Genomic DNA, 21,790 nt, shown 5'->3' on the forward strand with positions numbered 1-21,790 from the left:
CCTATGTATTCCAATGTATTTTTTGTTTTATGTGTGGTGGTGGGGGGCAATAGGGGTTAAGTGACTTGCCCAAGGTCACACAGCTAATAATCAGCAAGTGTCTGAGGCCAGATTTGATCTCAGTTCCTCTTGACTTGAGGGTCATTGCTCTATCCACGGCACCACCTAGCAGCCCCTCAGAATAATATTTTAAAATGCATAAAATAAACTATGTAGGCTAACAAAAGGAACCAATCACATGGAAATATAGTTATCAAAATATTTTTTTTAAAAAACAAGTTCATAGATCTCAGGTCAAGAGTCCTAAATATAGATAGTAGTTAACGTCTCTTAGCCTGTTTCCCCATCAGAAATATGGTAATAATGGTACATCCTTCACAGGTTTGTTGTAGGGATCCAGATAAAGTTCGCTTTGCAGTCCTTACAGCATTAAATAAATGTTAGCAGCTATCATGACCAAAAAGTAATCAAACATAGATGGGGGTGGGGTGCTGTATAAGCTGTCAGATTCAGTTGATAGTTTGGTTAGTTGGGCTGAATTACATTTTAAAATTCTTTGTTATGAATTTTAACATATTCAAACTATTTTTAGTTTGTTTAGTTTAGTTCTCCCCTCCACAGAAGAGAAAAAGGAAGAATATATTTGGAAATGCAAGCAATGCAAAAATTTTAAAAACCTATTAATTATTGTCTAAAAGAGGTGATGAGCCTACCTTATAAACAGAAAGCAATTTCTATGATAGAATAGGTCACTGTTTGGGAGTTTTGTTTGGGGTTGCATTTTGTGGTTGTTGACATCATCGTGACTGACAGTCTTCTTTATTTAGCAGATATTTGGAGGCGTATTTTTCAGGTCCTAATCACCATGACAATTTCTTGCATTTTGTCTTTCTCAGAAAGTTCAGAAAGCTAATAGACTAGCTATGTGCTGCTACTGAAAAATGGGTTTCATCCAATATCTTAGACAAATCGAGTGCCCTAAGGTGAACAAGGCAACTCAGAGGCAAGATTCAGCACAGGATGCTCCATACTGTTAAAGGTCAACTTCATTTGAGTCTCATAAAAGTTTGTTTGATGGCCCATTTCTTCACCTAGAAAAAAGACTGTCAAGCAGTCAGTCAACTAGTACATTTATTAAACTCCTACTGTGCGCCAGGTACTGTGTTAAAGACTGGAGATACAAAAAAAAAAGGTTAAAAGACAAGTCTCTGCTCTCCATTAGTGTTAAGTGAGAAATGTTAAACCCCCAAGCAACTGCTGCCTAATGAGGACCTCTGAGTAAGGCTGAAGTGCTATAACAACTCATCTGTCATCTCTTCAGTTGAAATGGTATATTCATTTGATTCAGCAAATGTTTCAATATGTCGCCATGGAGAAAAGAAGTTGTTCACTGGTTTCAGTTGTGCCCAACTCTTCGTGACCCTATTTGGGGTTTACTTCACAAAGACACTGGAGTGGTTTGTCATTTCCTTCTTTGCCACATTTTGCAGATGAGGAAGTGGAGGCAAACAGGGGGAAGTGACTTTTCCAGGGTCACACAACTAGTGAGTGTAGAGGTCACATCTGAACTCAGGGACATGAGTCTTCCTGAGTGTGGGGCCATAACTGCAGACTTTATGCACTGTGGCACCACCTAGCTGCCCAATCAGCGGACTTGGGTTCAGATCCTGTCTCTGCCATTTACTACCTGTGTGACCCTGGGAAAATCACTTTACTTATCTGGGCCCCAGTTCCCTTATCTACAAAATGAGGATGTTGGTCTAGAAAGCCTTTAGGGTGGCTCCTAGCTCCAAACTTATTATTATTCTGTGACCTACCATGTTCAAAGACATGTGCTGAGCAATGGGGCATACAGAGATAACCAAGCCACAAGCCGTGCCCCCATGGAGTTTACAATCTAATAAGGGAATGCAGCATATAAAGCAATAGCTATAATACAAAATATTCTGATCAATTTGGGCATTCCCTCCAGTGAAGCAGACTGTGACCCACCCAGGCTTCCTTGTCTGCCATGTGTGCATCAAACTAACGCCAGATTTCTTTAAAGATATAACAGCAATAATTTTGTTCGACACCTCTCTAGGGTCATTAATATCAGGCAGAGCATAATACGAAACAGACCAAGGGAAATCTAATAGGGGAGATAAGGGAAAAAGTAATGGAAAGTGTGGTGCTTAGTTTCAGCCACTAAAGATTTTCATAGCTAGAAGGCCCCATAGCATGGGGGTGAGGGAGAGAGAGGCAGAGAAAGAGAGACAGAGAGAAAGAGAGAGAGAGAGAGACAGACAGACAGACAGACAGACAGAGACAGAAAGACAGAGAGACAGAGACAGAGACGCAGAGACAGAGAAGAGAGACACAGACACAGAGAGAGACAGAGAGAGACAGAGACAGAGAGAAAAGGAGAAAAAGAGAAGGGAAGAGAAGGGAAAAGAAGAAAAGGGAAGAGACAAGGGCCAAAGTGGCGGAAAAAGAATGTTTTTGCAGAAAATTGTGTACTAGGCACACACTGACCAGGGAGCAAATAACAATGTTGGCAGCATATACAGTGGAGAGGGAGAGGGAGGTTCTGATCCCGGGCAAGATTCAACTCCTGAAGGGCCTCAGGCAACTCACTAAGACAAGGGCTTTTGGTGGTTTTTTTTTTTTTTTTGGTATCATGGGCCCCTTTGCAAGTCTGGTGAAACCTCTGGACCCGTGCTCAGAATCATGTTTTTAAGTGCATAAAATAAGATGCCTAGGCTTACAAAGGAAACCAATTATAGTGGAAATAAAGATGGCGTTTTTCCTATCCAAGTCCATGGACCCCAGCTTAAGAACACTTTCTCTAAGACTATATTGCAAAATAGTTGCCCATCAGCATTGGTTCCCTCCACCAATAAAACCATAGGTCTGCACCCCCCACCAAAAAAAAGAGTAAGAAAGATTATTCTGGTCATAGTCAGTAAGGTGGATTGCCAGGAGGAGAGAATGTTGGTGGGAAGACCTGTCTATATTCCTTGAGGTGAGCCTTGAAGGAAACCAAGCATTAGAAGAGGAAGAATTGAGAAGAGGGCTTATCCTAAGTATGGGGGACATCTAATAAAAAGACAGAGAGATGGGTAGTGAAATCCCATGTATGAGTAACAGCAGATAAGTCAATATTGCTAGACTATCAGGTATAGAAGGGAAAGGAACATGTAAAATATTGGAAAGATAGAAGGCGGCCATTGGGCAGCTAGTTGGCACCATAGTTCACAGATCACCAGGAAGACTCATCTTCATGAGTTCAAATCTGGCCTCGGACACTTACTAGCTATATGACCTTGAGCAAGTCACTTCACCCTGTTTGCCTCAGTTTCCTCATCTATAAAATGAGCCGGAGAAGGAATTGGCCAACCCCTCTGATATCTCTGCCAAGAAAACCTCAAATGGAGTCATGGAGAGTCAGACACAACTAAAGGACAATAACAACAAAAGAAAGGGGCCAAGTTTTAAAAGCTTTAAATGCCAAATAGAGGATTCTGCATTTGATCCTAGAGGTAATAGGGAGCCATTGTGCTTTACTGAGCAGAGCATTGTAATTGCACAGTTCTAGGCAGGAGTCAATGAAGGCCTGACCAGTGCTGTGTAATGAAAATTACGAGGAGGAGACAGCCTCCAGGAAAGGTTGTAAAGATGGAATTGATAAAACAAACAAAAAACCCAACAACCTTCAATAACTCAGTACTTGTATGGGGCTAAATGTGGAGTTCTTTGGAGACGACAGAGTGAAGAAGTTGTTGACCGTGAGAACTCTTTACACCATTTACTAAGTCAGAAAAGGGTTGAGATCTGCAGTAGTGGAGACAATGCCCACACCACCAAAAGAACAGTTCCTTGATGTTTTAAAGTAGAGATTCTGAACCTTAACTCAATGAATTTAGTTTTTCAATATTTAACTGTATTTCAACATAATTGATTTCCTTTGTAATCATATTTAGTTTAATTTATGCATCTAGAAATATTATTTGACTTGAGATCCACAGTCTTCACTGAATGACCAAAGAGGCCCACGACACACAAAAAAGGTGTGTGATGTTTAAAAAGTTCAAGAGACCCAGTTTCTGGGTAATTAGTAATTTTATTAATAATGCTAATATTTTATTAATAAAAGGGTCAGTGACACTCTCAAATGCCAAAGACCAACCATGTTGGTGAGCTCACTTATATGCCCTTGGAAGAGTGGGTGTTCCTCAGGTTAGCAATCAACTCTGATTGGTTAGCAATGAGAGCATGAAGATTACAATGAGATGTGGGCTCAATCTGATGAGGGTGTTGGGGGTACTGATTTGGATCATCCAAGTCTTGCTCAAAGAGACCTATCTATCTATCTATCCAGATATATAATATATATGTATATGTATATATCTATATACATCTACATATACATATGATATATATATACACACACATTATATATATTTACATATATGTATATATGTGTATATATTTTCATATATATATATATATACACACACATACACATATAAGGGAATCCACTTCTATCCCAGACCTGTCTGACTAAACACAATGAACGGGAATCCACCCATTCTCCTAAACTTAGAATTTCTTTACTGTCTTTGATTAGATCTTAGCTTGGGTATGTTGTTGCCCAGGATTTCTCACACTGGTTGATTTCTGGATGAGGAAGTGGAAAACTCTTTAGTCCTAATTTAATAATTAGTTATTAAATACAAGAGAGAAATCATCATTTTTTCTCAGGTGACAACTCCTGTTTTAAAATATGTGAGACTGTGATAGTGGTGAATGAGGTATGTATAAATATATTTTTTAAAAACACTGTACTAACTATTTTCCTTATAAAATGTATCTTTCATCACAAAAGAATATCGTTTCCATTTAAGTTTTATTGATGGTTTTTGTTTGCTGAGCTGCAGTTATTTTCTCAAAATGTCATCTTCATCGTTTATACCTTTCCAAGTAAGGAAGAAAACTGGTTAATCATTTACTAACAAAAAAAAACTTCATCTGACAGCATATGTAGCTAGTCACTCCTGAAGCCCCCCACATCTCTACTAAGAGAAGGGAAGTATATTTCATTCTATCACCATCTGTTCTCTGGGACCAAAATTGGTCGTTGTAATTAACTTCTGTTCATTTCCTGTTCGCTTTAAAGGAACAAGTGACCTATTTTTAAATGGGGAAGATCTTTCTTCTGTTGAAGATATTCGGAAATGGGCTGTGGATGATGTGTATGACTTCATTACTGGGCTCCCAGGTTGTTCAGACTATGCGCAGGTGACTTATTTTCTTTATCAAAATAAAAACTTAAACTGGGCATGGGAGTATATGTTTGTAATCTTTGCTACCACGGAGGCTGAGGCTAGAGGACTGCTTGAGCTCAGGAGTTGTAACTTGATCGGGTGTCTTTGCACTGAACCCAGTGCCAATATGGTGAGCTCCCTGGGAGTGAGAAGCCATTGGGTGGCTAAGGAGAAGTTGCCATGCTGATCAGCAGTGGGATCAGCCACTAAGTGGACTCTGAACTTCTAACCTGGGCAAGATAAGGAGACCCAATCTCCAACCAATCATTCATTCAATTGGTAAATAGATGAAATAAGCTTAAATGTTATCTAACAATTAAGGAACTTTAGAATATATTTCTGTTGACTTACTTGTCTTTTAAACCCAGGATATTAGAAAAAGAGAAAAATATATCTTTTCAAAGCCACTTTTAATTATAAAGTGAGTGGATTGCATTAGTCTAGGAGACACCTTCCAGCCCTAAATCTCTGATCCTATGAAAGGCAGACATTATAATTTATTACAAATTTGAGTCCTCTAATTACCCAGGAGGCTGTGTAAAAGCTAAGGTCAGTAAGGTTATCACTTGGGGAATGTCCATTGTTGATATCTTTACTCTCTCACTAGTTGAAAGAATCAGGCTTTAAGCACAACCTGGTAATGGTTCAGAGATTTTGGACTACTCAAAGATTCAAATGGAATTGTGGAATAGTTCATTTAGTCTGAAAAAGAAAAGGAAGCTATAGTAAGACAGTGGATGCTAAAAGCACCAGATTTGGAGACAGAGACTTGGTTTGGAAACTTGTTTCTGCTACGTATGGACTAATTGAGCAAGTCTCTTTTTCGTCTTCTGGGCCCATGACATCTAAGGTCCCTGACAGCTTGAAATCCTACAAAACCTACATAAAACCTAAAGAAATTAACATTTCAAAAATTGATGCCTTTTTTTCATCTCATTCATTTTCCAGTAAGCCTTCCCCTTCCCTTCAAGGGTAACAAGGAATTAAAAATAATAGTAAAAAACAATAATTCAGTAAAACCAACACATCGACCATATCTGACAGTAGACAACTTACCATACTCACAGTCCTCCCCCTCTTCAATGAAGGTAGGGAGGTACATTTTTCCATCTTTTCTCTTATAATTACACAGCTTTGAATGAATGAGGAAATGAATGAAAAAGCATTTATTAAATGCTTACTATGTGCCAAGAACTGGAGGATATAGATAGAAAAGTAAACTCCAGCTTTATCTTATTGGTTTTTTTCCCCTAATATTAAAGGTCACAGTATTACAGAAAATTTGAAGATAAGTAGATCAAGGGCCTTTCCTAGGCCTTTTCACAAAAGGCCTTACCTTTTAGAGGAATTCTTAACCAAACAAGGGATAGAGATGATCACAAAAGTTAAAATAGCTTAGTTTGATTACTTGAAATTAGAATTTTTTTTCTAGAACAAAATCAATGCAACCAGCATCAGAAGAGAAGTCATCAATTGGGGGTGGGGAACTAGGGAAATCTATGCACCAAATATCTCTAATAAGAGCCAAATATCCAATATACCAAGAGAAGTATAGCCGGTATAGAAGACCAAGAGCCATTCTTCAATGTATAAGTGGTCGAAAGAGACGTAGTTTTTTAAGAGCTGGAGATTTTGATCCAGAAGGTGTATGAACATTTGATGAAAAACATGCCAAGGAAATTTTATTATTTTTTGAAAGCAAATACATGGGATATTTATTCATAAAATACATTTTTTATTCAGCAAACCAAAGAAACTAAAATTTAATTAAACTTTTAAAAAATTAGTAACTAAACTTTACTTAATTTTTTTAACTTAGCCTATAATTTTACCAGTAGAGGAATCTCCCAGTAAGGAATTCCCTCTACTAATGCTCATGGTAGGAACTTAATAAATGTTTTTTGGTGGATTGAATACAGATTGATACCTTCTTTGCAACTTACAATCTTAGATAGTTGCTAAAGCTTTGAGAAGCTAAATGTCTTGCCTACAGTCACATGACCAATATGTGTTAGAGACAGGACTGGAATCTAGATCCTTCTGACCCCAGGGCCAGGTCTCCATCCTCTATGCAACATTGCCTTTCATGGTGAGAAAAAGTACAAACTTCTAAAATGAGATATAAAATACTAAATTTTCTTAAGACAGTAGGGTGTGCCTAAGGATGCTTAACTATATGAAAGATAAACATACCTCACAAACTACAGGGTGTTCCTAAAGTCTGGACACATAGGCAATTGATAGCAATGTGGAGTTATTGCATCGAGTTCACATGAATATTGCCAAGTGCATCAACCTTTGCATCAAGAATGATGGAAATCATTTTGAAGAAGTTATTTGTTAATATTCCAATTAAATAAAAATTTCGTTCATTTCATTTCTTGAAAATATGCATTTTTGCCTATGTGTCTAGACTTTTGGAATACCCTGTATAAGAAACGAAATGTTATATAGTCATTTATATTTCATATTTTTATTTATTATATTGTATTTAATTTATTTAATTATATTATTATATTTTTATATTCATTTATATTCATTCATTTCTGCAGAAATGAGTGAGATCTTCTCTTCATTTTAATAATAACAGTTGATACTTATAGAACCCTTTTCAAAATACAGCCATCTTTCTTTACAACCATCCTCGGAGGTAGCCAGGACTAATGTTACCTAGGTTTTATAGTCAGAGAAACTGAACCTTTGGGATATATTAATAGCAGGTAGTGGAACTGGGTCTTTTGACAGTATGGCGAGTTGGAATGAATGTTGGATTTGGAATCAGAGGTCCTTTATTGGAATGTTGGCTCAGCCACTCACCACCTGTATGACCTTGGACAAGTCATTTTATTTTCCTCTGCTTCAGTTCCCTTAATTGTAAAATAAAGGGATTGGATGTGTAGGTCTAGATGCCATAATCTCTAAAATGTAAAAGTTTGGCCAGATTGCCTCTAAAGCCCCTCCCGGCTCTAATTCTAGGATACAATTTAGCCGAATCCAGTACTCTTATCCTACACCGTTATACTTATGGTTCATAAAGCTCATTTCTCAATGCTTTGATCACAGGATGATGCTGGCCGTTTACTTTCTCCCCCAGCACAGCAGGGAGGAGCGTCTGCTTTGATGTCTCTAGAGCCTTCAGTCTCCCAGCTGTCTGAAGTGTTTGGAGGAAAGTAGGAGTGGCTGTGTCCACTTCAAAGAGAGATTAACTAGGCGGCGCAGAAAAATCACAGGAAAGCCAGTTGGGCAAGTTAAATGGAGTCAACAAGCTTTTATTGAGCTCTTACTATGTGCCAGGCACTATGCTAAACACTGGGGATACAAAGAAAGTTAAAGGGCCATCCCTTCCTGCAAGTATAATGGGGTAGACAACATGTAAATAATCAGGTGACGGAAGATAAAGCTAGCTAGCCAGCTAGAGTGGATGGAGGACTCTGCAAGAGAGAAAGGCATTAGCAGATAGGGGTAGGAGGGACAAAAGCATGAAGTCCCCTGGGTAGTTTCTTCCTTTTCCGCCTATCCTAGAAGTGCCCAGATGCCCAATATGATGAGCAGAAAATACTGAACAGCGGGAAGCGAACCAGAAGCCCTTCTTCCTTCTGCTCGTTTGGAGGAAATACTGTCCCCGTGGTTCGTTCCCAAAGATGAAAATTACTATGAAGAAAACAAAATGACATTAAATAACATAAGAGACTACTGGACAGAGTAACATGCATTTCTCTTTTATTTCTAAGATATTTAGAGACCATGCAATTGATGGTGAAACCTTGCCTTTGCTCACAGAGGAGCATCTTTTGGATACTATGGGCTTAAAACTTGGACCAGCCCTTAAAATTCGTTCTCAGGTATGGTCACTTAGTGACACAAAATGTCAAATAATGAAACCTGAAGGCTGCTGTTAGTGGGTGTCCTTAAGATAAATGAGACCTTTTCACCTTTGATGTTTTATGAATGTCATCTTCTTATCAAAAGTCTTAGGAATTCAGTTGTTCAGAAAATATAATCTGTGTTTCTTCTAAAGACCTACTTTGGGAATTCTAGTTTGTTTTTTAAAGCTATTTGAGAATATAGCATTTCATGTTTTAATGTTATCCTATACAAGCTAACATGTTTCATATTTTCTAGATATCTGATAACATTTCTAACTTATTACTGAATAGTTACTGGCATTGTGGGGCAACGTATAGAGAGGTAGTACCAAAACCGCGAAGACTGGATTCAAGTTTCACCTCTAACACATATTGGTTCTAGGATACTGAACAAGTTAATTACTCCCTTGGTGTTTCAGACAACTGTTTAAGACAGAAAAATGTAGGACTGTCATTGGTGGAGAGAGTTTTCACATCTGAGAGTTTGATATGCCAGTGAAATCATAGCTTCAGTCTTTTACCCTCATCCTTATTAGAGGAACAACTATAATACACAGAACATTGTATCATATATATATATATATATCTATTTTACATTATATGATAACTATTCTGTAATAATGAGCATAAGGTATTTAGGTTTCATAGTGGATAGAGTGCTGGATCTGATAGTCAGGAAAACTCAAGTTCAAATACAGCCTCAGATATGTACCAGCTGTGGGACACTGAACCAGTCACTTAGCCTCTGTATACCTCAGTTTTCTCATCTGTGAAATGGGTATCATGATAGCACATATATCTCAGAGTAGTTACGAACATAGGCTGAGATCATATTTGTAAAATGCTTGCAAACCTTAAAGAGCTATATTGAACTTCATTAAGAAAGGCATCATTTCCAAGAATAATGAAGCAGTCCTACTATACCCTGCCAGGTCAGAGCACATCTGGAATATGATGTTCAGTTCTTGGTGTCAATTTAAAGGATGAGACTGATAAGTTGGAAAGTGTCCAGAAGAGGGTAACCAGTTTGGTAAAGGGCTTTGAGTTCATGCTATATGAAAACTGATTGAAAGAATGAGGATACTTTGCCTAGAAAAGAGAATGCTTAGTGAGGATATGACAGCTGTCTTTAATTATCCAAGGGTTAGTATCTAAGTATCTAAGCATTGAAATATCCTGCATTATAACTAAGGGTCAGATGGGAAAGTTTAATCATGTGTTTTCTTGAGTAATAATGAGTTTTCTTTTCGAGTAAATGAGCCATTAATTAATATAATGGATAAAAGAGTAATAGCTAAGGTAATTTCATATGAGACAGTTTGAGCTTCCCCATAGGAAAGAGATTAAGCTTATATTGCTTGGCCTCCAGAGATCAGGACTAGGCACAGTGAGTGTAAGCTAGAAAGAGGCAGATTTATGCTTTTATAAAAGGAAAGATTTCCTGACAATTAGGGCTCTTCCAAAGTGGAATTGGCTGCCTCAAGAGGTATTAAGAAGGTTTCCCCTCATGCTAGGACTTCAGGAAGAGCTAGATGAATCCTTGTTGGATATGTTGTAGGGGGTTTCCTTTTCAGATATAGTTGCACCAGATGGCTACTGAGATCCCTTCTGACTCAGAAATTCCATGATTCTGTGATCTGCAAAGATGATAACACGATTAAAGAAATTGAACCACCTCCATTTTTTTTAATATTCTCACTACAAATGGAAACAGAAGACTTGAAGATGTAGAAACATAAATGGACCGCTTACAGACTCTCCTCAGAAAGGCAAATGAAGGATTGAGCAGAGGTTATGGGAGTCTGTTTTATCATGAAACCAAAGGCAACCAGAAACAATCATTTCTTGGACACTTGCCCACCTTGTTTTTCAGTGTTTGTTAATGATAAATATATGCATACAGACCACAATGATCATAGGCTCATAGCTTCAGAGCTGGAAGGTATGTCAAAGGCCGTGGAAAAGAATGAAGTAGCCAAGATCCTACAAAGAATTTGATAGAATCCATTAAGTCAACATATGAGTGGAACTCAGTGGTTCCATTGCAGAAATGGGAATGGCGAAGATGATGAAGACAATCTTGGGAAACACAGCTGTAGATTAGTAAATGAAACAGGTCAAAGGTTGGTTGACTACACAGAAGTGCAATGTGTATATATCATAAATACTCTTTAAGAAGAGTATTGGGGGGCAGCTAGGTGGCACAGTGAGTAGAGCACCAGCCCTGGAGTCAGGAGGACCTGAGTTCAAATCCAGCCTCAGACATTTGACACACTTACTAGCTGTGTGACCTTGGGCAAGTCACTTAACCCCAATTGCCCTGCCTTCCCCCCTCCAAAAACAAAACAAAAAAAAAGAGTATTGGAAGGCATTCAACATGGCTTAGAACCAAGCAAAATCACAAAAAGTGAAATTATATATACATATATATGTATGTAAATACGTGTTTTTAATGAACAGAAAATTATTGTTTACATTATATTTTATTACCAACAGCGATGATTTTAGAATCAGCTGTCTGTGCATGTCAAATTGAGCAAGTTGAAATCAATACTAAATTAGGGTGGGGGAAGATAAACACAAAAGCAACACAAGTTGCTAGTTATTGAAACTCCAACCCAATCTGTTCAAACCAGCTCTTGACTCTGGAAAATATTAAAGGAACAAAATTAAAGATGTAATCTAGAAGATGCCTTCCATTTTTCAATCCTCTGAAATTTCTTAATGCGGTAGACTGGCTAACAACATTTCTTAGAGAAATTTAATCAATAGACAAAAGTTGCCACAGCAACGAGGCTAAAAGAGCCTAGAAATCTCAGCCAGCAAGATCTTGATCACGTTGCCAGATAAAAGGATATGGAAGCCAAGTGCAACAACAGGGTAGAGCACAAACTCATCAGTAAGACATCACAAAGAAAGGGGATGGAAAATTACAGGCACTATTGCCAGTAGAAAAGCCTAAAAAAAATATCTAAAGGAAAATGATCCTATGATGCCAATTTGACATGAGTCTTAACTAAGCCAGATTATCTCAAGAGCATATTTAGTTAAAAATCAAAGGATAAGAAATAGATGTGAAGTTGAACATATCTTCTAGTATTTCTACCATGATCTAGTCTCATTGGTGACTATAATAAAAATGACCATATTTGGAATCTACCAACTTGGTAACCAACATGCCAATCAGAAGTGATGCATGAATTTGTTTTGTTTGGATATACTTACATGTTTCTTGAAGTGATGATTGTACTGAGAACAGCTGGACCCAACCAAATGTGGATAACAGAAGAGATCAGTGTTGGAGGCAACACAATTTTAAAGTCATTCAAGGATCGACGCCTAGTGATTTCCAAAAGGAGAAGGTTACAAACAAGAGGAAAATATCGCAATTTTCTCAGAGTATTTTCTATAGGAGGTAAAATCTTTACAATCACATAACTGAGTGAGAGATGTCAAAAAAAATAGAAAATGGTCAAAGATAATTACATGCTCTTGGGAGGTGGTGGAGATTTCATATATTTATATGTACATACATATATATTACCACACAGAACATGATTGCTTACATTACATTCATTATACTGCCAACTTAGCAGCCATTTCAAAATGATCTATCTCGGTGTGAAATGAAGCAACAGAGGTTTAAAAAGCAGACTTGGATGGCCACTTTTCAGGGGTGTTATATTCCTTTTCAAGTACTGATTCTCTGAAGTTCTTCAGTAGTGTGACTGTGTGAACACAGGAAGGCACTGTGCCTGTTTATTGATTTTTTTAAAGTGTTTGACTAAGAAGTAAATATAACCTTGAGTGGTATATTCAAATAATGTGTTTCTTCTGTGCATTTTAAAATCATATGGGAGGCACACGGTGCACTGTCTGTGAATGCATGAATTGATCTAACTCTAGAAAGTCATTTGGAACTATATCCCCAAAGGCATTGAAATGTGCTTACTTTTCGACCCAGAGATACCATTGCTAGGCATAAATACCAGGGACAAATAAATCCAAGACAAGGAAAGGACCTTATGTACAAAAATATTTATAGCAGCACTTTTTTTTAACAGAAAAGAACTGGAAACAAATTGGGTACCCAGAAATTGGGGAATGTCTCAGTAATTATGAGATATGAATGTGATAAGATATTGGTGACATAAAAATGACAAAAATGATTGATTCAGGGAAAATGGGTAATAATTTTGTGAACTGATATAGAATGAAGAGGAACCAAGAGAATAATTTATATAGAAACTACAATAAGGCAAAGGAAAACAATTTTTAAAGATTTAAGAACTCTGATCTACACAAAGATCAATCAATCCACATCACCTAGGCAACTAAATAGTATAGTACTGGACTTGGAGACAGGAGTTCTGAATTCAAATCCTGATTTAGACACTAACTAGCAGTGTGATCCTGGGCAAGTCATTTTGCCTCAGTTTCATTAGCTGTCAAATGGGGTTGTTGTGAGGATCAGATAAAATAAATGTAAAGTATATTACAAACCTTAAAAGCACTACATAAATGTTAGCTTTAATGATGATGGCAATGATGATAATAACCATGATGATGATACTGATTGCAGAAGTCTGGTGATGAAATACACTTCCTACTTCTTGACAGACGGAAGAACATGACCGATGCATGAATTTGTTTTGTTTGGATATACTTATTTGTTACAAAGGAAAGCTTTTATTTTTGGCAGGGAAAGCTGTGGGGAGGAAGTAGGGTAGGCTGGGAAACAATGCCAGAAAAAAGAAAAGAACAGCAAAAAAAGGATTGAGAAAATACACAGAAGAGGTTGGAAGGAAGTTCAGTAGATACAAATAAGCAGAGAAGTGTTGCTACTATTTATAATCTGTCTCTCTCACTGCCTATCCCCATTTAAAAGACAAAAATAAATAAATAAACCCTCATTAGAAACATTCACAGTCCAGCAAAAGATATTCCCACATCACCAAAAATATGTCTCTGCATTTAAATTAGTCATTGCTCTAGTTGGAGGTGAGTGGCATGTTTCATCTTCAGTCTTATGAGCTTATGGTTTGTCATTCCATTTATCTGAGTTCTCAAATCTTTCAAAGTTGTTTTTTGTCTATAATGTTGTTTTCGTTGTATAAATTGTTTCTTAGTTCTGTTGATTTTTCTCTGCATCATTCAAAGAGTTTTTGCTAGTTTTCTCTAAAACTGTCCATTTTGTCATTTCTCATGACAGTAATATTCCGTTACTTTGTTATAAGTTGTTAAGTGGCCATTCTCTAAATGAAGGGCAGCCCCTTAGTTTCCAATTTTTTGTTCAGCCATTTCAGTTGTATCTGGTTCTCTGTGACACCATTTGAAGTTTCTCTTTTTTATTTATTTTTATTATTTTTAATATAATAAATTAATTTTTAATTTTCAACATTCACTTCCACAGATTTTAAGTTTTAAATTTTCTCCCCCTTTCTCTCCTCCCCTCTCCCCAAGACAATGTGCAATCTGCTATAGGCTATACTTACACTTTCGTATCAAACGTATTTTCACATTACATTTGGAGTTTTCTTGGCAAAGATACTGCAGTGGTTTGCTATTTCCTTCTCCAGCTCATTTTACAGATGAGGAAACTGAGGAAAACAAAGTTAAGTGACTTGTCCAGGGTCACACAGCTAGTAGTATCTGAGGCCAGATTTGAATATGGAAGATGAGACTTCCTGACTTCAATCCTGACACACTGTCCACTGTGCCCCTGATTTTTGAATACTGTGAAAAGAGTTGCTATAAATATTTTTGCCCACATTGGCCCTTTTCTGTTTTTCTGATCTCTTTGGGGGTAGGTCTAGTAGAGATACGACTGGGACAAAGTGTACTCATGGTTTAGTAACTTTTTGAGCATAGTTCCAAATTGCTCTCCAGAATGGCTAGGTCATTCAACAGCTCAACCAACACTACACTACTGTGCCTGATTTCCTGACACCCCTCCAATATTTGTCATTTTTGTTATTTTATCATCTTTGTCATTTTGTCATCTTTGCCAATCAGATGGGCATGAGGTGGAACCTCATAGATGCTTTAGATTGCATTTCTCTAATTGTAAGTTTAGAGTATTTTTTTCTTCATATAGTTATTGACACCTTAGATTTCACACAATCTTTTTTCTTCTTTGTATGTGGAAGTGTTTGTTAATTAATATTTGTGGATTTTATAATAAAAAAGGAGAAAATATACAGAATAATGTTTTTAAATCACAAGGGAGTCTTTTACAGATGTGACCACTGAGATAACTTTGTTTAATGATTCATTGACTAACAAGGTCAAACAAGGCATAAAACAAGGAGACATATGCTTACCTGAGCCCTCTGAGACATCCAATTAAGATTACAGCCTGGAGGGTCATAGAGAAACTCAGTTTTTCTACAAAAAGCCCATCTAGATAGCTAAAAATGACCTCAGAAAGACTAATGATAGAGATCTAACAGAGAAAAACCAAAAGAAATAGAAGAAAGCTTTTTTATCCAGCCCAGAATGATATAAGAAGAAAATCAGAAGCTACTAGAGGTGGGTACAGGGGTCTCACCCTACAGAGAAGCCAGTAGAGGAGGAAGGACAGCCAACATGAAGCCAGCAGCCAGTGTTCTGAACAGAGAGGTCAAAATTAATCATGAGCTCCAGTAATTGATGATCTGAAGCCAGATACTGATCTTAACCTCTCAGAACAGAACCAGATCCCATAGATCACTGCCCAGGGAGGCAGTGCTTAACTGGGCACAGGAAACCAGAGAAGATAGGACCAACTCAGCACCAGGATGCCAGCCAGTTCCAGGGAGCCTATGCAGGAGGCCTGAGGTTATCATGATAAGTAGAAATCCTTCTGGAAACCTGTCAAGAACCCAGCAGGGGGACAAAACTGACTCTGGATTAGAAACACTGCAAGAAGAAGACTGCATCTAGCTGAGATCAGAACCCACAGAGGACCACCAAGAGAATGAGACAGAAGTCTGGGATTGAGGCAGAGGTGGGTGGGGCTAATACCAACTACCCAATCCAGATCAATGGAAGTGTCAGCATCCAAATTAGGAGAAGAGACAAGATCAATCAAGGTCTATTCAACTCATACAAGAGGATAAGAGGGAACTGGCTTGAACACAAAATGCCAAACCAAGAATTGAGGCTGAAATTATGAACAAACAGAAGGAAATACTAAACACAATGAGCCAATACTGTGGTTTAAGATGAATATTATGGCCCAAGATGTAAATCAAGAAGAGGATATCACTGTAATAGCTCCAAACAGAATATCCAAAAAGAAAAAGACTTAGTTAAATGGGTGGTTGGAAGAAATAGAGATAAAAATTAAATTAAAAATGAAATGAGAATCTAAGAAGAAAAAAATAAAAAAGAGAATAAATACAATAGAACGTGGAAAACCATTCTCAAAAAGTGGACCTCCTGAAAAAAATAGAATGAAGCAAAAATCTTAGAACATGGTCAAAGATTGAAAAAAATAAAAGGAAATGTAAAGTATCTTACTATCAAGAACAACTGACATGGAAAACAGATTGAGAAGAGAGAATTTCAGAATCATTGACTCCCTGAAAATCACTATCAAACATACAGCTTGGATATCATATTTAAGGAATCATAAAAGAAAACTATTCAAATCTATTACAATCAGAAGGCAAAGTAAAATAGAAAGAGTCCACCAATCACCATTTGAAAAAAACCTGAACTAGAATACTTAGAAATGTCATGGCCAAAATCTAGAGCTTCCAAGTCAAAGAAAAAAAATATTTCAAGTAATCAGAAAGAAGGATTTCATGCACCAAGTACCACAGTCAGGATCGCATGAGACTTGGCAGCAGCTACTGAACAGGAGAGATAATCTTGGAGTATAATATTCCAGAAGACAAAAGATTTTTTTACAATCAAGAATAACTGAGTATAATCTGACAAGGGAAAAAAATAGATCCTTAATAGAAAAGCTGACATTGGAGAGTGCCTCAAGAAAAGCCTAGGAATGAGTAGAGACTTTGAAATGCAAACACAAGAAACAAGAGAAATCTAAAAAGGTAAATATATCACCTGAGAGTCAACTCTGGGAGACCTGGATTCAAAGCCTGCTTCTAACACATGTGGGACCTAGTAAAGTCACTTAACCTGAGGCAGTTTTAGAAGATTACTAGTTGCAGAATAGATACTAATTTATATAGAAAGAAGGAGCTTCTTCACTGGGAGAGCCCTATTTCAGTGAAATCATAGATTTCTTCTAAATTCTGCTTCTTCACCCCTTTGAAAAAAAACCAACCCAATAACTGTGAGATTGCATTATTTCTCTCAGAAACACAACTTAAAACTCTAAAGCTTCCTACAAGTAAGGAATGGTTTTATCTCAGTTGTAAATATAGCTCTACAATTAAATCCACTTCATGCAGTAGATTTTGCCTTCAGGAGAGATGGAGAACTGCTCCCTATAATATCCCTTCTGCTATTCATTAATGTCATTCAGCAGTCTTCTTTCCTCTGAGCTAAATAATCTTCATTCTTTCAAGGTTTCCTCACTGACCACAACTTTTTAAACATATTCATTGCTCTCATCTGAGCATACTCTACTTGTATTCCTTAGAACAACATAAACATAATGTTACAAAACCAGGTTAACCCAAATTTTCTGTTTTCTAAAGCATTATATTAATGGAGTTTTTGGTTTTTGTTCAGAACTTTGATTTCTTTAGTATAGAGAATTCTCAAGGAGAAAATAATTAGTCATGACACATTTATTAAATGCTTGCTATATTCCAGGCATTGTGCTAAGCACTAGGGATATAAAGAAAAGTAAAACTAGTCCTTGCCTTCAAGGAGATTACCTACTAACAGGAGAGACAACGCTTAAATAACCCAAGTGCATAATATATGCACAAAGTAGAGGGACAGAGGGGAATCTCAGAGAGGAAGGAACCAATAGCAAAGGGACTAGGAAAGGCTGGTGATATTCCTACAAAAGGTGATTCTGGTGAGCTGAGTCTTGAAGGAGGTGAGGAGGGAGAGAATTCTAGGCTTTGGGAACAGCCAGTGGAAATCTGCAAAGTTCAGAGCTGGAATGTTGCGTGAGAGGAATAAGAAGGCTATGAAGCTGGATTGTTGAGTGTGTGGATGGGAACAAAGTTTAAGAAGCCTGGAAAGGTCAGAAGGGATGGTGTTATGAAGAGTTTTAAATGCCAGAGGACTTTATATTTGTACCTGGAAGCCATGGGAAGCCACTAAAGTTTGTTGAGTAGGAGGAGGGGGGCAGGACATCATCAGACCACTTTGGTAATTGAGTAGAAAATGGATTAGAGTGGGGAGAGTCTTGAGGCAGAGATAAATGAGGCAGCTATGGGAATAGAAATACCTTCTGCCAATGCAGATCAGCTACTGTTTTGCAACTTTTGTTGTTTTAGAGAGTTGCCTGAAGCACTGAAGGATTAAATGACTTTCCCAGAGTCACTTGTGAAGGATGTGTTAAAGATGGGACTCAACTCAAGTTTCTGTCCCCTCTGCTTTACATATAGTAGTAGTAGTATGATTACCCTTATAGCATTGTGCTCAGTTCTGGGTGTGTTTCAAAAGAGGCATTAAACAACTGGAGCATTCCAGGAGAGAGTAAACAAGGGGGAGGGGGTGAAGGAATTTGAAAACATGGAAAATATAGCAGAAAGAGCCCTGAATGTGGAATTAAAGGCATAGCTCCAAATTTCTTCTCCATTTTTAATTTCTTATGTGACTTTGGACAGGTCACTTAACTTCTCTGGGTCAGAGTTTCCTCCATTGTAAAATTATTGATCTCTGGTAAAAACTAATCCCTTGTCTAGTTCTGAATCTTGTGTTACTATACAATAATGAGACAACCATAGTCTTAGCCTGAAGAGAAAACTTTGGCAGAGTGCTGGGAGGAAGCCAAGGGGCCTGTCTTCAAATATTAGAAGGGAAGGTCTTCTTGGTCCCAGAGGACACAGTTGGAATTTGTAGGGAGGCAGATTTCAGTTCAATATAAAGAGAAACTTTTGAACAAGGTGTTAGAACACTAAATTTGGAGACAGAATAGTTACCTTGTGACCCTCAGGCAAGTCAGAAATATATCTATGCCTCGACATCTTCATTTGTAAAGTAAGAAGTTTGGACTTATTGACCTCCAAGATCCCTTTTAGCTTTGACATTTATGATTCTAACTAGAGCTGTCCAAAAATTCAAAATGAGTTCCCAGTCACTGGAAATCTTTGAGTAAGCGTTAGATGGCTATTTGTTGGTAATGTCTTAGAGGTGACACATGTTTTGAGTAGTAATTAGACAAAAAGACTTTTAAGTTTCCTTCCAGTGCTAGAAATCTATGATTATAAGCTATAACCCTACCTTAAGTAAGAAATTGTAGAATTAAAGGGGATTATTGGAAAATATTTCAATTATAAATCAAACTCTTTCCCACAATCTCTTTGACTTTATTAATTCTCTCATTTAAAAAAATCATATTACTTGGGTTTCCTTGATGCTTTGCAGCTTTTTAATATTTGAACTGTTATGGGGGGATGAAAATAAAGATTTCACATCTGTGATGAAAAAAATAGCTAGATGGATTTTTTTCATTTAATTCTGCTTTTTCTTTCCCTAGGATAATACTCTGAACATGAAAAAAGAAAACTATTAGTCAACTTGAATTCTCAGTAGATTCTCCAACCTCTCTTTAGCCAAATCAAAATTATTTTTCACCTGTATTTTCCAGTCATGATTTCAGCATTTGTGTTTAAGATATTACTAAATATAGAAGACTCATAGTTGAAATGTTTTATTGGGTCCCCTTACCTCGTAATGAGTATAGGTTTCCTTGGCTTTCATTTAATCTATTAATTTGGCTTCCTATTTGTTTCTTGTCTTGGCCCAGGTCTTTCTTCACTCTTTCTCCATTTGCTTTTTTGTTTCTTCCATCCCTGCCCTCACCCCACCCCTTTCTAGTTTTCTTTTCCTATATATTCATTCATTTTTAGTACTCCCATCAAATGTGATGGACAAACACAAAATCAACTAGGAGGGGCTCAGCCTCCCACAGTTGGTACCATGGTCAGCGACTTTGGTGACCTGGAGCAGCTACCTGGTTTACTACTAAAACAATGGATTTACTTACTAGCAGCTAAGGGCCATTGTTCCACCTTTGCAGTGGATGTGAGAACAGGGTGACCAAGAATATTAAAGAAAGAGAAAGAGCTGTTAAAAGAGCTAGTGGATTTAATTAGACTGGCCAAATTTGGAATCTTTAGGTGGTTTAGACTAGCCTCAGAGTGAGAGTAAGATCCAGGTAAGGACACTGGGCATGGGAATGGTGCTTGTGCATTATGTGAGTTTCTCCAAGGAGAAGTTTCCCCAGTATGGACATGTCTTTTTATCTCTGTCCTGGTGTGCTAATCAATCAATCTATTGAAAGGTACTTATTAGTCATAGGCACTGTCCTAGAAACTGAGGACACAAAGACAAAAAAAATTAAACAATCCCTGCTTTCAAGTAGTAAATTGAATTCTACCAGAACGTAGTAACTGATGGGGGAACAGCTTGCAGAGAGGATGTCTGTCTATATGTTCTTTCCCCAGGTGTCTGGCATCTTGTGGCAGCACTTGGTACTGTCTCTATGTGGCAAGGGGTCAGTGTTTGAGTAAGGGTTGATTCTGTGATAAGTAGGTCTTTCAGAGTGAGTTTTGGCTGCATTTCCTATACATCACTGCTCTGACATTCCTCCCCATCACCCTAAGCGTATATTTTAAACAACACCCAGGTATAATACCCAAAGAAAAGAAGTACTATTTCCATACTGAATACAGAATTCAGTGTGCTAGATTGCTAATACTAGAAGATGAAGTTGAGCCTCAGCAAAATTGAAAAAGAGTGTTAGATAATGAATGAAGGAATGAAGCATGTATTATGCACTTACTGTGTGCAAAGCACTGTGCTAAGTGCTGGGAATTCAAATCAAGTAAAAAATTCAAAATCAAGTAAAAAAATCCTTGCTTTCAAGGAAGTCCCATTTTAATGGGGAAGACAACATAGATAGAAACTTTCAGCTGCAAGTCAGACAGAAAGGATCCAGGGTCCTTAGGGTGCAGTGGCAAAGCAGATAATACCTCTTTTAAATTGTCATTTCCACTTAAAAATCTTATCAATTTCTGATGTTGAACCATTTTGCAATGACAAGGACTTAGGTGACTAGAACTTTCTTTTCTGAATCATCCAAAGATGTGGCTATAGCTCCCATGGGAGTCATTCCTGGGCTGTATCTTTACATGGGTTGCTTTCTATGATGGCTGTAGACACTGGGCTGAGATCACTGCCATTCTAAAGGCTTTTGGGTTCAGGGTCCTGGGATATCTCCATCAGCATCTGAGGGAAGATGGCAGACAAGGTGGTGATAGTGATCACAGGGCACTTTCTGTCTTCTGTCTCTCCCCTAGGCCTCTGATAATTGGCACTTTGGGGAATTTCCATTACCCAGTCTTAATAGTCACAGATATTGAAAATATGTCCAGTGAAATAAAGAACAGCTCACATTTTTATGTCACTTTAAGTTCTGCAAAACCCATTCCCTTGCTACCTCTGCAAGGTGGGTATTGGCAGTATTACTATTATCTT

At 37.5% G+C, this 21,790-nt stretch overlaps 1 protein-coding gene across 1 annotated transcript in view; it reads left to right on the forward strand.

Moving 5' to 3' along the window:
- Window positions 1-20,823, forward strand: part of SAMD7 (sterile alpha motif domain containing 7) — a 29,462-nt gene extending 8,639 nt beyond the window's left edge. The window contains exons 5-7 of the mRNA XM_036755677.1: window positions 5,159-5,280; window positions 9,038-9,148; window positions 20,758-20,823. Coding sequence (XP_036611572.1) covers window positions 5,159-5,280; window positions 9,038-9,148; window positions 20,758-20,823 — 299 coding nt within the window. The remainder of the gene's footprint in view (window positions 1-5,158; window positions 5,281-9,037; window positions 9,149-20,757) is intronic.
- Window positions 20,824-21,790: the final 967 nt, after the last annotated feature.

This window comes from Trichosurus vulpecula, chromosome 4, assembly GCF_011100635.1.
Source record: "Trichosurus vulpecula isolate mTriVul1 chromosome 4, mTriVul1.pri, whole genome shotgun sequence".
Classification (NCBI taxonomy): Eukaryota; Metazoa; Chordata; class Mammalia; order Diprotodontia; family Phalangeridae; genus Trichosurus; species Trichosurus vulpecula.